Consider the following 12985-nt stretch of genomic DNA (forward strand, 5'->3'; position numbering starts at 1 on the left):
TCCAGGGATCTGATGCATAACATGATCAGCAGCTTCCCAGCCTACATCAGCAATAGTGTGGCCAGCAGGACCAGGGCAGTGATTGTCCCTCTGTACTCAGCACCGGTGAGGACTCCCCCTGAGTGCTTGTTCAGTTCTGGGCCCTTGAGAAAGACATTGAGGAGCTGGAGCAAGTCCAGAGAAAGGCAACAAAGCGGATGAAGGGTCTGGAGCACCAGCTCCCCTTATGAGGAGCAGCTGAAGGTTGTTTAACCTGGAGAAGAGGAGGCTCAGGGATGACCATACCACTCTCTACCACTGCCTGAAAGGAGGCTGTAGCAAAGTGGGGGTCAGCCTCTTCTCCCAGATAACAAGTGGCAGGATGAGCAAATGACTTCAAGGTTTAGAATGGATATTAGGAGAAACTTCTTGTCAAGCATTGGAACAGACTGCCCAGGGAAGTGATGGGATCACTGTCTCTAGAGGTGTTCAAAAACCATGTAGATGTGGCACTTTGAGACGCAGTTTAGTGATGGCCATGGTGGTGCTAGTTTAGTAGTCAGACCCAGTGCTCTCAAAAGTCTTAATAATTCTAAAATTCTATGCCATAGCTGGTTTTCTTATCATGTCATTAGTGCCTAGCACCTCCATTAACACAGAAAAGCTACTGTCAGCTGGAAGAGCTCAACATATAGGAAGAGGTTTAAACTACAATACAGGAAGAGGTTAAGAGAGAGCTCTTATCAGTGAACTGTGTCGAATAAATCTCTTGAGATGCCGCATGCTGTGCTGAGGCCAGGAAACTTACCTTTTGCAGACCTCTGCTGAATATATTGGCTAACACTAATTTGATTAAATGTCCAAATAGATCTGCTTTCTCTGTATGGTGTATCAAGGATTCAGTTACCCAGGTCCTCTGTAGGTTACGTTGTCTTAGGGAAGAAACTGGGAATGTTTAAACATCCTGCTTGGAGTGAAAGCATTTGTGGTTCGAGATGCATAAATAAGCTTAAAGCAGGAGGCACATGTGTTATGTTTGTGCAGTTTTATTACAGATGTAGTTTAGTAAAAAAGTCAGATTAAGTATATAGTTTGTTCTCTTTCTGTGATAATATTAACAAAAACCAAGAAACTCAAGGGCCTCCTGTCTCATCCCGCCTTTACCAAAAGGCAGAGACCACAGCTACTACGAATAAATGTTGTGTTCTTTGTTTACTGTAGAATTTTTTAAGGAGGTTGAATTAACCTCTGTGATTCCATACATCATCTCACACACCAAAAAAACCCACACCACAACTAGCCAAACAACAACAACAACAACAAAACCAAAAACAAACAAACAAAACCAAACCTCATTGGGATTGTCTTTGTGAGTTGTGTGGCCTTGCAGTTTGAAGTTGTATAGTATAGTATAGTTAGTGCAATAAAAAGCTCTGTGTGAGAACTGGAGAACATGCTGGAATAATAAAGTTTCATTGAAACCTTGGCATCAAAACTGTATATCCGTACTTAATGAACAAAGCCAAACGTACCTTCCCTAAGAATTTTTCACATATAGTAAGTGAAGAGAGATGTGCTGTGCCAATCAAGTCGTCTTCCTCTGTTTACCTGGGGAGTTTATGCACTTCCTTTCCAGCATTTGTGAAAACTCAGTTATCAACCCATTAGCAGATTTGTCACTACATCATCCCAAAGAGTATATTGGTTTGTTTGGGTTTTTTTTCTCTGTGGGTAGAACAGATCAGAGTCTTACTGAAGACTCCAATATCTACTTCAGAATAAAAAATTTCTGCGTATCTTGCCATTCCATATTATTGTTTACAGCAGCAATAATAAAAAATTACATTTCTGTCACTTTACTGTCTAGCCAATAGGCCACCTGTGACAGTTGCCCTGTAAGACCTGTTAAAAACAAACAAACCAGAAAAATCAGATTAAGAATCTAAACACAGTAAATGAAAACCGCAGTGTTTATGATATTTATAGTATTTAATAGGTAAATTGTTTGTTTCATTTCAGCAATATTTGGAGTGTCTTTGATACTAAATAATTTCCCATCACCTTTTTTACTGTAGAGACTTCTAAAGATCTATGAAAACTGACCTCAGACAATGTCTTCCTAACGTTGCTCATACAACAGCTGTTTTTTTAAAAAATGCAAGTGCAGTTTTGTTTAGATTTATTTTTTATTCACAGTCTAATTACACGGATGTTGCAGAGAGACCCAAAGCGAAGGGCATCCTTGGAAGAGATTGAAAACCATGCGTGGCTCCAAGGAGTTGATCCATCTCCTGCAACGAAGTACAATATTCCTCTTGTATCGTACAAAAATCTGTCTGAGGAGGAGCACAACAGTATAATACAGCGCATGGTTCTTGGTGATATCGCAGACCGAGACACGATAGTGGAGTAAGTTGTCGGTTCCCTATATGCAGTTTGTTTTGTGCATCTCTCCTTTTTGGTTAAATAATGTCATGAGAACCTGGACACTTTGGTGATTAAATATCAGGCCATTCAGGTAACAGACAAAGTGTTGCAGTCTTTGCTCTGTGACAGGATATTGTGGGATCAGAAATACCCAAACTTGGGAAAAAGCTTCAAGAAGATGTGTTGTAACAGTGCTTGATTCCTGCAATAGTTTGCCATGTTGAGTAAACTTAACTGCTTTGGAATCCATGCTTTTACTTGTGCTTTGTTTCTCATGCATATTGGGAAGTGATAAATTCTAGTATTTTTCCCTTAGCATGTTTCCAGTGTACCTGAATATTCGTTAATTTAAAATATTACTCCTTTTGTAATGCATAAGTCATTGTAACTGGGTGAACTTGTTTGAAAGCTATATAGTTTCTTCTAACAGATTGAAACAGCCAAATTTCTAAAATATTCTCAAAATTGAAAGAGGTCTCGATTATTTTTTTTTTTAATTGTATGTGTTTAAGCTGGGAAAAACTGTTAGTATATTACCACTGATGAGGAGTGGGATGCAGCGGTCTCACTTCTTAAACTTTAGCTGTGCATTAGTGGCATCCTTTCTATTAGCATGTGTGAGTGATGTGTACTGGCTTATAAACTTAATTTTACTTTAAACTCAATGTGCAGCCCTAAAATAAGGAAGATGTTTTCCTCCATTTGTTGCATAATCAAATATTAGTGCTTTGTGATTGTATGTGCCAGTGGGAAAGCCCATCATTGGTGCATAACATTAAAGAAAAACACTTTATAATTTAAAAAATGTAAAATAAAAAAGAATTCTTTACTTTTTTTGGATGATACTCTAAGGATGTCCTCATCCAACATAGTTGAAATTACTAGATTTGTTGGCTCTTTATTTTTAATAAAACTTGAGACATGCTTATCAAAACATCAAAAATAGGCAGTTCTGCTCTTCATGCTATGGGAAGTACAGCAAACTGCGAGATGCACGTCCACTTATTAGAAATCATTGATGTATGGTTTATTTCATGTTCTGTACTCTCCTCAGGGCATTGGAAACTAACAAATACAATCACATCACTGCTACTTACTTCTTACTAGCTGAAAGGATCCTGCGAGAAAAACAAGAGAAGGAAATTCAGACCAGATCTGCAAGCCCCAGCAACATCAAAGCTCAGTTCAGGTGAGAATTTAGGAATCCAAATATCTTTTTTTTATTTTAATTTTGACTTAATGAGAATATTATTGAATTGCTCAAGGACTGCTTTCTTAAAAACAGTAAAATACTCATTGCAAATTTTAAATGTCTTTAAAGTGCTGTGGATGCTTCAGAAGCTGTTCAGAAATAAATTACCAATAATGTTTTCAATTGCTACCACTGTCAGGAAATGACTAATCAATTTGAAGTCTCTTCCTGAAGAAGGACGTTTTCATACCTGCTAAAAAAGGGCTTGTTCATTGACCTTCAGTTCCTCATACAAATTGTGTTATGTAATATCCCTGGAGAAAAACTTGTTGCATAATCCATAAACATGCTGATGAGAATGTGTTATAAATGAGAAACCACTCTAAATTTGATCTGTAGGTTATGTTCTTTTCCGTGTCAGTTGATACGCCTGTTGTCTAAGCAGAGCTTGAATTCACTGCTTTAATCAGTCATTTAAAGACAAGGCAATAGATTACCTTTTTGGTTTGACAAAAATGTGATCTAAGAAGCGTTATAGTGAGAGTCCCTAAGATTTTCAAAACTTCAGCCTGTTACACAGTAAAACTAAAAGGCTTCTGGCACGTAGCTGGTGTGTTGATATGTTCAGCCAGTCCATTTGCTCTGCCGCCGGTTATCAGAGCATCCCATATTTTCAGTTACAGCAGCATATGCTATAAAAAAACCCCAACCAAACATGCAAAAAAGCCCCCAAACCAAATACAAGGCAAATAATATTTATAATTTATTATTGTTATTTATAATTTTATAATAATATATAATACCTGATATTGGAGGATGCAAGTTTTGAGGAGTTATGTTTCTTAAACATTGTGTTTTTCATTTCCTGAGTAAAGTGTTAGACTATGACTAGGAATTTGCTGGTATTGGAAAAAATATTCATTATTCACCTTGATAATTGTTCCAGTGAAGATGGAGGATGTACTGAGGCATTTCCATTAACTTTTGTCCTGTAAGCTCCAGTGGTTTCAAAGTTGCCTTTAGGTTTTGGTAAAGTAGTATTGGTAACTGTTATTAGCTAATCTCTTAATGAGAAGATTATTAGGTGATTGTGCAGATGTTTAGAGTTGCTAACTCCAGTAACACCTTCACTGTTGTTAATCTGTCTGTAGGATTTAGAGAGACAAAATAATTAGTTCATTCCAAAGGTTTCCTTGTGCAACTTCCGTGCAAGGTCATACGTGAAATCACTTAACAGGAATTATCACAGGGACATAAATGCTGCTGTGGGTCCGTCAGGTGCACAGTCATGTTTTCCTTGGTCTAACTGATAACAGTGAGGTACTGCTACCTCAAGTTAAATCTAGAAAAAATGGACACTTCCTATAAATTAAGGACACATATTTTGGAAAATAGGTTAAAGTCTCCATTGTTTGTTACCTTGGATTTAGACTGAGATTTTAGAGGCATCTCTTCTGAATACTGTTCTGTCTACCTGAATTATGAGATGTTGCTCTATAAACGCTGCAGTGGTTCGCAATATCTTTGTCATCTCCAGGTGGGAGATGGAGACGCCCTGGAGGGTCATTCACTCAGTGGTCACTTATGTGGGAAATTTTATCTTACGTGGTTACAAGTACTTTAGAAGAGTTATTGTTGCAGGCTTCTAAGGGTTGCCTACAGAGCCTAAATGGTCTGGAGTTAGGTGTTACAGAGCTTATCTCTCTTCAAGGGTAATACTGTAACTTGGCAGTTCTCTTATGATGGATCATCCTTTTATTTTTGTCTTTGCAAAAAGCAATCCAATCAAATGTGTCTAATACTAAGTATTACTTATAAAACAGATTATTTTAGAGGAAAACCTGGAGTTTCCCTTCAAATGGAAATGCTAAAACTGCAAAGTGTGATTTTAAATTGGTTTGGGTTTTTTATTTTTCAGTGTCAGTGTCACTTTCAGTAGAAGAGCAGCTCTAGTTATATAAGAAACTGGAACAAACAAGTTCAGTGAATCTAAATCTTTGTATGAATTTATAAATGAATATGCTTTTTCTTTTCATGACAAGAACATATGTACAAACTCAGGAACCCTTGCTATTAATGATCCCAGGTAGCTGTTCCTTGCCTCCATGATGTTCATAAATTCAAAGTGTTTCTGTAGAATGACCTCATGGAAAAGACAACAAAGTAGTGCGTTATTTTGATTTTGAGACTTCAGAAGATTTACAAAAAATAAAATGTAACTTGCAACCTTGAGCTTCTCTTCTGTCCCACTCTCCCCTTGGGCCTGCTGGGAATAAGGGGAGAGGCAGAAGGGAAGGAAGGTAAACATGGGCTGCTGTGAGAGATAAACATACTGTAGTGAGGAGGCTTATTGCCTGGCAACTACAGTCCTGTTAGATACTATATTTGCCCTTTATTGTGACGACCACAGAACTCTTTTTTGCTGACAAACCAGTCTGTTCTTAAAGCGTGGTAATTTCTTGAAAGACTTAAAGCTTCATTTCCTGTCACATTTGTAGTTATGTTTCTAATTTATTTAAGTCCTGTTTGTTCATTACGGGCAGTTTTTTGTGTTTAAAATAAGCAGCAGAGCACAAGTCATCAGAAAACTGGGTCAGTGGCTCCCAGCACTCCTGGCTGGCCAGGCAGATACCTGGGGTCACATTTGGTGTGAAAAATTCTCTGCTTCCTCTCCTGCTTTCCTCCTCCTTCTTGCTTCTAGACTGGGCTACAAAGTCATGCAGCCATTTCTTTTGGCATACGCAAAATATGGTTGGGAGTGTCCTGTAATCTGCTGTCCGTATGTGAACAGAGGTCTCGACTACAGCTTTTCATGCAATATGCTAGAGTATTTTTGTTTTGTAAAGTTAAATGATTGGCAAACCTTTTAAAAGTCAAGACAACCCTCTGAGAGGTTAGAAAATATTTCTTGGTCTCCACAAGCAAAGGGGCTTATACTGAGTGAAGCGATTGAAGAATCATTCAGTGTTAAGGTGTTGGTCTTTTGAATTACGCTTTCAAAACAGGGTAAAAACTGATGGTCTTTGTTCCTAATTTATTCTCTGTGCATTATGGGAAATTTACAAAATGTTAAATTTGAAGTCAAATACAAATCATTAGATAGTAACTTAGATGATGGCGATCAGACATCCACTGCTAACTGTAAAACCAATTCACACTCATTTTGATTTGAGCTAGCACTAGTACAGACATACATTGTCAACTTGGATTCACAGTTTATTTAAGTGTCATATTTTTAAGCAGCTTGAGTCCTGAATTCATGCAACTGTTTTATTCCAGTTGCTCAGCTAAAGACAAATAAATGTGTGATCTCAGTTCATGTGTGTTTAAAATTAAGGGGGGCATTGTAGAATAGAGCTTGGTCTGAATGAGACTTACCAAAAATGAGAGAATGTGTCTTCTGACTCAACCTTTTCATTCTCACTCATGTAAATTCTCACTTAGTTTTTACATTAAGAATATTGGGGGGGGGGGGGGGGGGAATAACAGAAGCTTCAGATTAAAAGTACTTTGCAATACTAGCTAAGTTGTACTTGAAACACCTTATATCTTCCTCTAGGTTCTGGTGGTTCTATACCTACTTCAGATTATTGAGACACAATTATTTTTAAGTTTTTTATGGCTTTATTAATTTTCTGAGAGCAGTGAAATCTTAAAACGTTCATTTGACAGTAACTAACATAATTTCAAAACTATGGTCTTGCATAGACGATGTTCCCTTCAAGCAGCAGCATTTATGAAGGAATGCACATTCTCTGGGAACATTTTCTTTTGCTCAGTCACTCAGTGCTTTTGTTTACAAACATGCCACTCAGCAGGCCTATTTGTGTGGCAGCACTTGTGTTTCTCTGGTGCAGATACTACATTTTCTTGTATGTTCTGAAATGCTTGCCGTGATCTGACTTCTCATTTATCTTTTACAATTGTTTACGTAGGCAGTCATGGCCAACGAAAATTGATGTCCCCCAGGATCTGGAGGATGACCTCACGGCATCTCCTCTCTCCCACGCAACTGTTCCTCAGTCACCAGCTCGCACGGCCGAGAACATCCTCAACGGCCACAGGAGCAAGGCCCTGGCGGACTCGGCCAAGAAGGAAGATATCCCTGAGCTGGCTGGGCCGGCGCTCTCAGCTGTCCCATCGGTGAGCTTAAAACCCACCACGAGTGGCCGGAAGTGCTTGTTCAGAGTAGAAGAAGACGAAGAGGAGGACGAGGAAGATAAAAAACCTATTTCTCTTTCTACTCAAGTTGTTCTGCGTCGTAAGCCTTCAGTTACAAACCGCCTCACTTCAAGGAAGAGCGCACCGGTGCTCAATCAGATCTTCGAGGAGGGCGAGTCCGATGACGAGTTTGACATGGACGAGAACTTACCGCCAAAGCTGAGCAGGTTAAAAATGAACATTGCCTCACCCAGCACCGTGCACAAACGCTATCACCGCAGGAAAAGCCAGGGACGGGGCTCCAGTTGCAGCAGCTCAGAAACGAGCGATGACGACTCAGAAAGTAGGAGACGCCTGGACAAAGACAGCGGGTTTACTTACTCCTGGCACAGGCGGGATAGCAGCGAAGGGCCGCCTGGCAGCCAGGGAGATGGGGGTGGACAAAGCAAACCGAGCAACGGAAACGGAGGGGTAGACAAAACAAGCCCAAGCGACAGCAACAAAGGTGGGGGGAGTCCCTCCGGTGGCTCCAGTGGTAGCACCAACAACACTTCGGGTTCCACCCGGAGATGCGCTGGATCCGGAAACTCAATGCAGCTGTCGTCCAGAAGTGCAGGGGAACTGGTTGAAAGCCTGAAGTTAATGAGCCTTTGCCTGGGTTCACAGATTCACGGCAGCACAAAGTACATTATTGATCCCCAAAACAGTCTGTCCTTTTCCAGTGTAAAAGTACAGGAGAAATCAACATGGAAAATGTGTATAAGCTCTGGCGGAAGCGCAAACCAGGCTTCGTCGTTGGGCAGCCTGAAATTTTTTTCCGACCAAATGTCAGACACAACAAACGAATTGGAACGGATAAAGAACAGGAACTTGAAAAACAATGTGCTACAACTACCTCTCTGTGAAAAGATGATATCTGTGAATATTCAGCGGAACCCAAAGGAGGGGCTGCTGTGTACCTCCAGTCAAACCAGTTGTTGTCATGTCATTTGACGATGACCTGACTTTGACAGCTCAATCGCTTGACGGCATCGTTCTTCCTGGTCAGAGCTGTGAACACCTTGTCACGGACCCCCTTTTATTGTCTTAAGATTTTTCAGTGGGCTTTGAGCAGTTATTTATTACACTTTAATTTTGTGTTTGCTTGATGGTATGACAATGCATGGTCTTTGCATGCTGCTAGCCAATAAGTTTTTCTTTTTCAACAAAGCAGAATACTTTATTGTGTAATTTTTACATTTATAATTTTACTATGTAAGATCTGGATTAAATTAAAATAAATATCTGGATCCTAATGTAAATGAAGCACTTAGAAGTTTCATGTTCTGCACTTAAACTAGAGAGAGAAGCTTTTGTTTGCCTGTGAAATGTTAATTCTTGTTCTGACCTTCTGTGATAACTAAAATATGTGATACGTGGCATACTTCTATGTGTCTGAAACAGAACCAAAGCAATAATGTTTTGATGCTGAAAACTCTTCAGGGAGCTTTCAGATGTTCCAAGGCTTGTGCAAAGCAAAGATGCACTGAAAATTAGTGATCTTGAAATATGATTTTAAACCCACACCTATTTGTCTTAAGCTATGATAAGGATAAAGTTGTGGCTCAAAAATCAAACTGAAAAGATCTTGTTTTGCTAGAGGCAGTTTTCTTTTGGAAAAAAAAAAAAAAGGCAAGTAGATTTGTAAGGCAGCTTTCTCCCATAGAAATATGTTAATATTACAAGCAGACAATCTTTTTTAATATAACAAAGGTAAATTATTAAGCCTACTTCTGAGTTTTTACATGCTAACTGAAAATAAAGTATTTGTATGAATTACTTTTGTTAGTAGTATATCATGACATCTAATATTTTAGGTTTTTACCTTTTAAACCCTCTCCCCTGTCCTCTCCTCCCCTCCCTGAGATTCCAGAAGGCAATAAGGGATGGAAAACCATTAGGTAATTGGATTCACATTGAAATTGTTATTGTCATTTACATTTTTGTCATTATTACTGTTTTTAAGGCTTAAAGTACTGCTGTTCCCCACATGTACATCACTTATTTTTCCTCAGTAATAATGCTTCTTCATAAAGTCCATTTAAAATAGCCTGTAGGAAAATGTTTCTTTCACAGCTCTCAGCCTTCCTGTTGGGTTTCCCATTGCCATGGCAAGGTCTTGATTTAGAGTATTTCTGTACAAAAGGATACTTTTGACCAGATGAATTAACTTTGTGGAATTTTATTATCTAGAATAAAATATATTGCAGATTCCTAGTTTTGGGAAGGGCAAGAATGTTTTATTTTTTCATGCTGTGCACTGGGTCTTCTAAGCAATGCTAGTGAAACTGGGGGTACTATGTAGCAGCGCCCTGGGCAGACCTTGGGTATCCCAGAGGAGTTTTGACACTGTTGAGCATCTTGTAACACTTGCAGAATGGTCAAATGCAGCGCCTTTCACGTCCGCCAAGGGAGGGAGCAGAGCACCAGAGCGGGGCTTGCGCTCGGTCAGGATGTGTGCAGCTCACCAGGGCTCTTTTCCTTACCGAAAGGTTTCGGAGAGTCTTGAGTTGCGTGGGGTGTCCTTCCTGGCGAGCCTGCCTGTCCTCCCTGAACAAGGCAAAGGATAAGTGTTTCGCTTCTTTAAGTTTTTTGAACTCTAGTTGCAGTTTAGTCAAAAGCTACAAAAGTAGATGTGTGGGTGAAGCCATAGAACATATTCGCTTGAAATTTTTGAGCAGGGATCTTACCAAGGGCCAGAAATGAGATGTGTGGTTCACAGACAGTGAGCGTAACATCCACGTAGGAGACGAGTTTATAAAGGGCATTGGCAATAAACTTTATTTGTTGCAGCTTTTTTCCAAGTATTGTAAATACTCTTTCCTGATATTATGTACAGCCTTGGAATGGCACCTTTTAACTAACCCCGGGTGTATTTTGTTTCCAATGTTTTTATATACGACTGTATATATGGTGCTCACTTTAGAACAGCAGTGTTGACCATTTATGCTGCATAGTTGTATTATATAGCCTTATAGTTGTGTGTGGCTGGTTGAACCTCTGGGTGTACAGATGTGTTAGTCTGAGTGGTGTCCTTTCCCCGTTTGTTGATAGGTGAATGATTGTGCATGTGGTGTACGTCGTGTTATGTCGTCACGTAAAAGGAAGGGCGAGAATAACCACTACATTAAGATAATATTGGACCAAACTATTTAGAGCAAGTAAACAGTTTCTTGTACCCCTTAACGTGTCTTTAAGAGTTGCATATAGTTACAGTAGTGTATAAAGTAAATATTGTGGAAAAACAGTTAGTCTTGTATTTTTCTGTATGTGTGTATATAAATATATATAAAAAAAGGTAATGTACCTCTAGCAACTTAATCTGTATTTAAGATGTGACAATCTTGACACAGAATTTTAAGAGTAGCAGTCTAAATAAGCAGCATTAATGAACAGAAGTATAAAAATTTCTCACCAAGAAGGAATCCATGTATGTGTGTTAAGAGGGTACAGAAATATCTGATCTTATTGCTTCCAGCAATGTTTGGCTTTTTCATTGTATAAACATTCATGGTGTGCGACAGAAATGGAAAATCCAGTTAATAAAAGTGATATCCTGATTGATGCATAACCGATGATTAGCATGTGGATGCGGTTTGTTTCTCCCAGCGTTCGGGGTGTCAGGGCGGCACAGGCTCCGGGCCGAGTCCCCACGTGCAGCACAAATTAAAACAGAAAGCAGTGGAAATGTCAGCTTAGTTTCCTTGCAAGAATCCAACTTTGTGTGAGGACGAACATTAATTTGCGGATTTCTGGTTATTCTCTTGCACAGATCTAACTTGTTCATTTGGGTTTTGTTGCAGTTGGCATCTGCTAGAAGAGCTTTTTGTCTAAAACCTGAGGGAGCTGTTCCTCAGGCAGAACTTCAGAATGGTTTAAATGGGTTCAGCAAACCTGGCAGCCGCTGTTCAGCTGGAGGACATGAGTGCTACACCTGGGCAGCTTAAACCTTCTTAGTGGCTGGTGCTGTTCTGGCAGCTCTGGAGCAGAGGACACGAGGGGTTCCAGTCTCAGCTAAAATGTTTGCCGTGCATGTGCCCAGGTCACTCGGATGAGTCTGATCTCAGCCACACGTGTCTGTTGCAGTCGTGGGAGGGGAGGGACACCTCTCCCAGCCCTGACACCACTCTTGGGGGAAGGAAGTTGCTTCAGTGCTCCCCTCAGACTGCCCTTGTTAGATGGACTGATGGGTTGTGTGCTGCCAAATCTGCACAGGTGCTGTGCAAAGTAGTAGTTGTGAAGGCATGAGCTGAAGTTCCACCAGTATAGATTGAATGTTTTTAATGCAGGCCTAACCCAGTACCGTTCTCTGCAATGTAAAATGGGTGATAGTAAAAAACCACCCAACATAAGCCATCGCTTACGAGCTGCTGTGCTGTAAGGTGCGGTTAGGAGAGTGATGCTGCTCACTGCTGTCCTTTTTCCAAGGCCCTGTGAAGGGCAGTTCAGGCTGAGGAGGGGGCAGCAGCACCAGCCCACTTTGCCCCACCAGTACGTGCCGCAGTGCAGTGCACAGGGCTGCCTGTGAGCCGGTGGTGCTGACATCTCATGCACAGCACCAGGTCCCCCTCAGAGGTGTCTGTGGTTGGAGCAGCACACCCTGCACTGCTGCAGTGATTTAACACAGAGCTGGTCAGTTAACTGCTCTGGAGCACAGACTGTAACCAGCCAGAGAGGGCACAGACACGGCGATTAACGGCATCCAACAGGTTATGTGAGTATGTGCCATTAATGTTGCTTTATGCCTGCTTTATTCTACTTGTGCAGAGCTGTACCCACAGGCTTGTGCAGCTGGGACCTCACCACTGCTGAAGAGCTTTCCTGCTCCAGTCACTGCAAAAGAGAGTGAAGGTGGCAGCAGACAAGGAATTCACAGGACTGTGACTGTGACTGTGTGAGGTAAGATATAACAGATGTACTGCCCTCCAAGCAGAGCTGCAAGGCCGAGCAGTAACATCGCAATAGTTGGTAGATGCAGGTCAGATTACTTTTCATGGCAGATTTTTCTGAAGGATTTTTCGTTAGCAAGTAAAGGAACGTGGTAGTGGTTAAAATCCCAATGCAGCTGGCTGGCAATAAACAGAGAACGGGCAAATGGGAGTTTTCCAAACATTAGAGACAATCCAGCCACCCTGATAGCCTTTCCCATGGTTAAGTTTCTGTGAATGAATCAGAACTGATCTGTCT

At 40.5% G+C, this 12985-nt stretch overlaps 1 protein-coding gene across 1 annotated transcript in view; it reads left to right on the top strand.

Moving 5' to 3' along the window:
* Positions 1–11370, top strand: part of SNRK (SNF related kinase) — a 43294-nt gene extending 31924 nt beyond the window's left edge. Inside the window, exons 5-7 of the mRNA XM_027897549.1 lie at positions 2176–2388; positions 3461–3595; positions 7534–11370. Of these exons, the coding sequence (XP_027753350.1) occupies positions 2176–2388; positions 3461–3595; positions 7534–8752 (1567 nt within the window). The 3' untranslated portion in view covers positions 8753–11370. The remainder of the gene's footprint in view (positions 1–2175; positions 2389–3460; positions 3596–7533) is intronic.
* Positions 11371–12985: the final 1615 nt, after the last annotated feature.

The sequence above is a fragment of the Empidonax traillii genome, unplaced genomic scaffold (genome assembly GCF_003031625.1).
Source record: "Empidonax traillii isolate 1590-97213 ecotype Southwest subspecies unplaced genomic scaffold, ASM303162v1 scaffold19:size3308961, whole genome shotgun sequence".
NCBI classification, from domain to species: domain Eukaryota; kingdom Metazoa; phylum Chordata; class Aves; order Passeriformes; family Tyrannidae; genus Empidonax; species Empidonax traillii.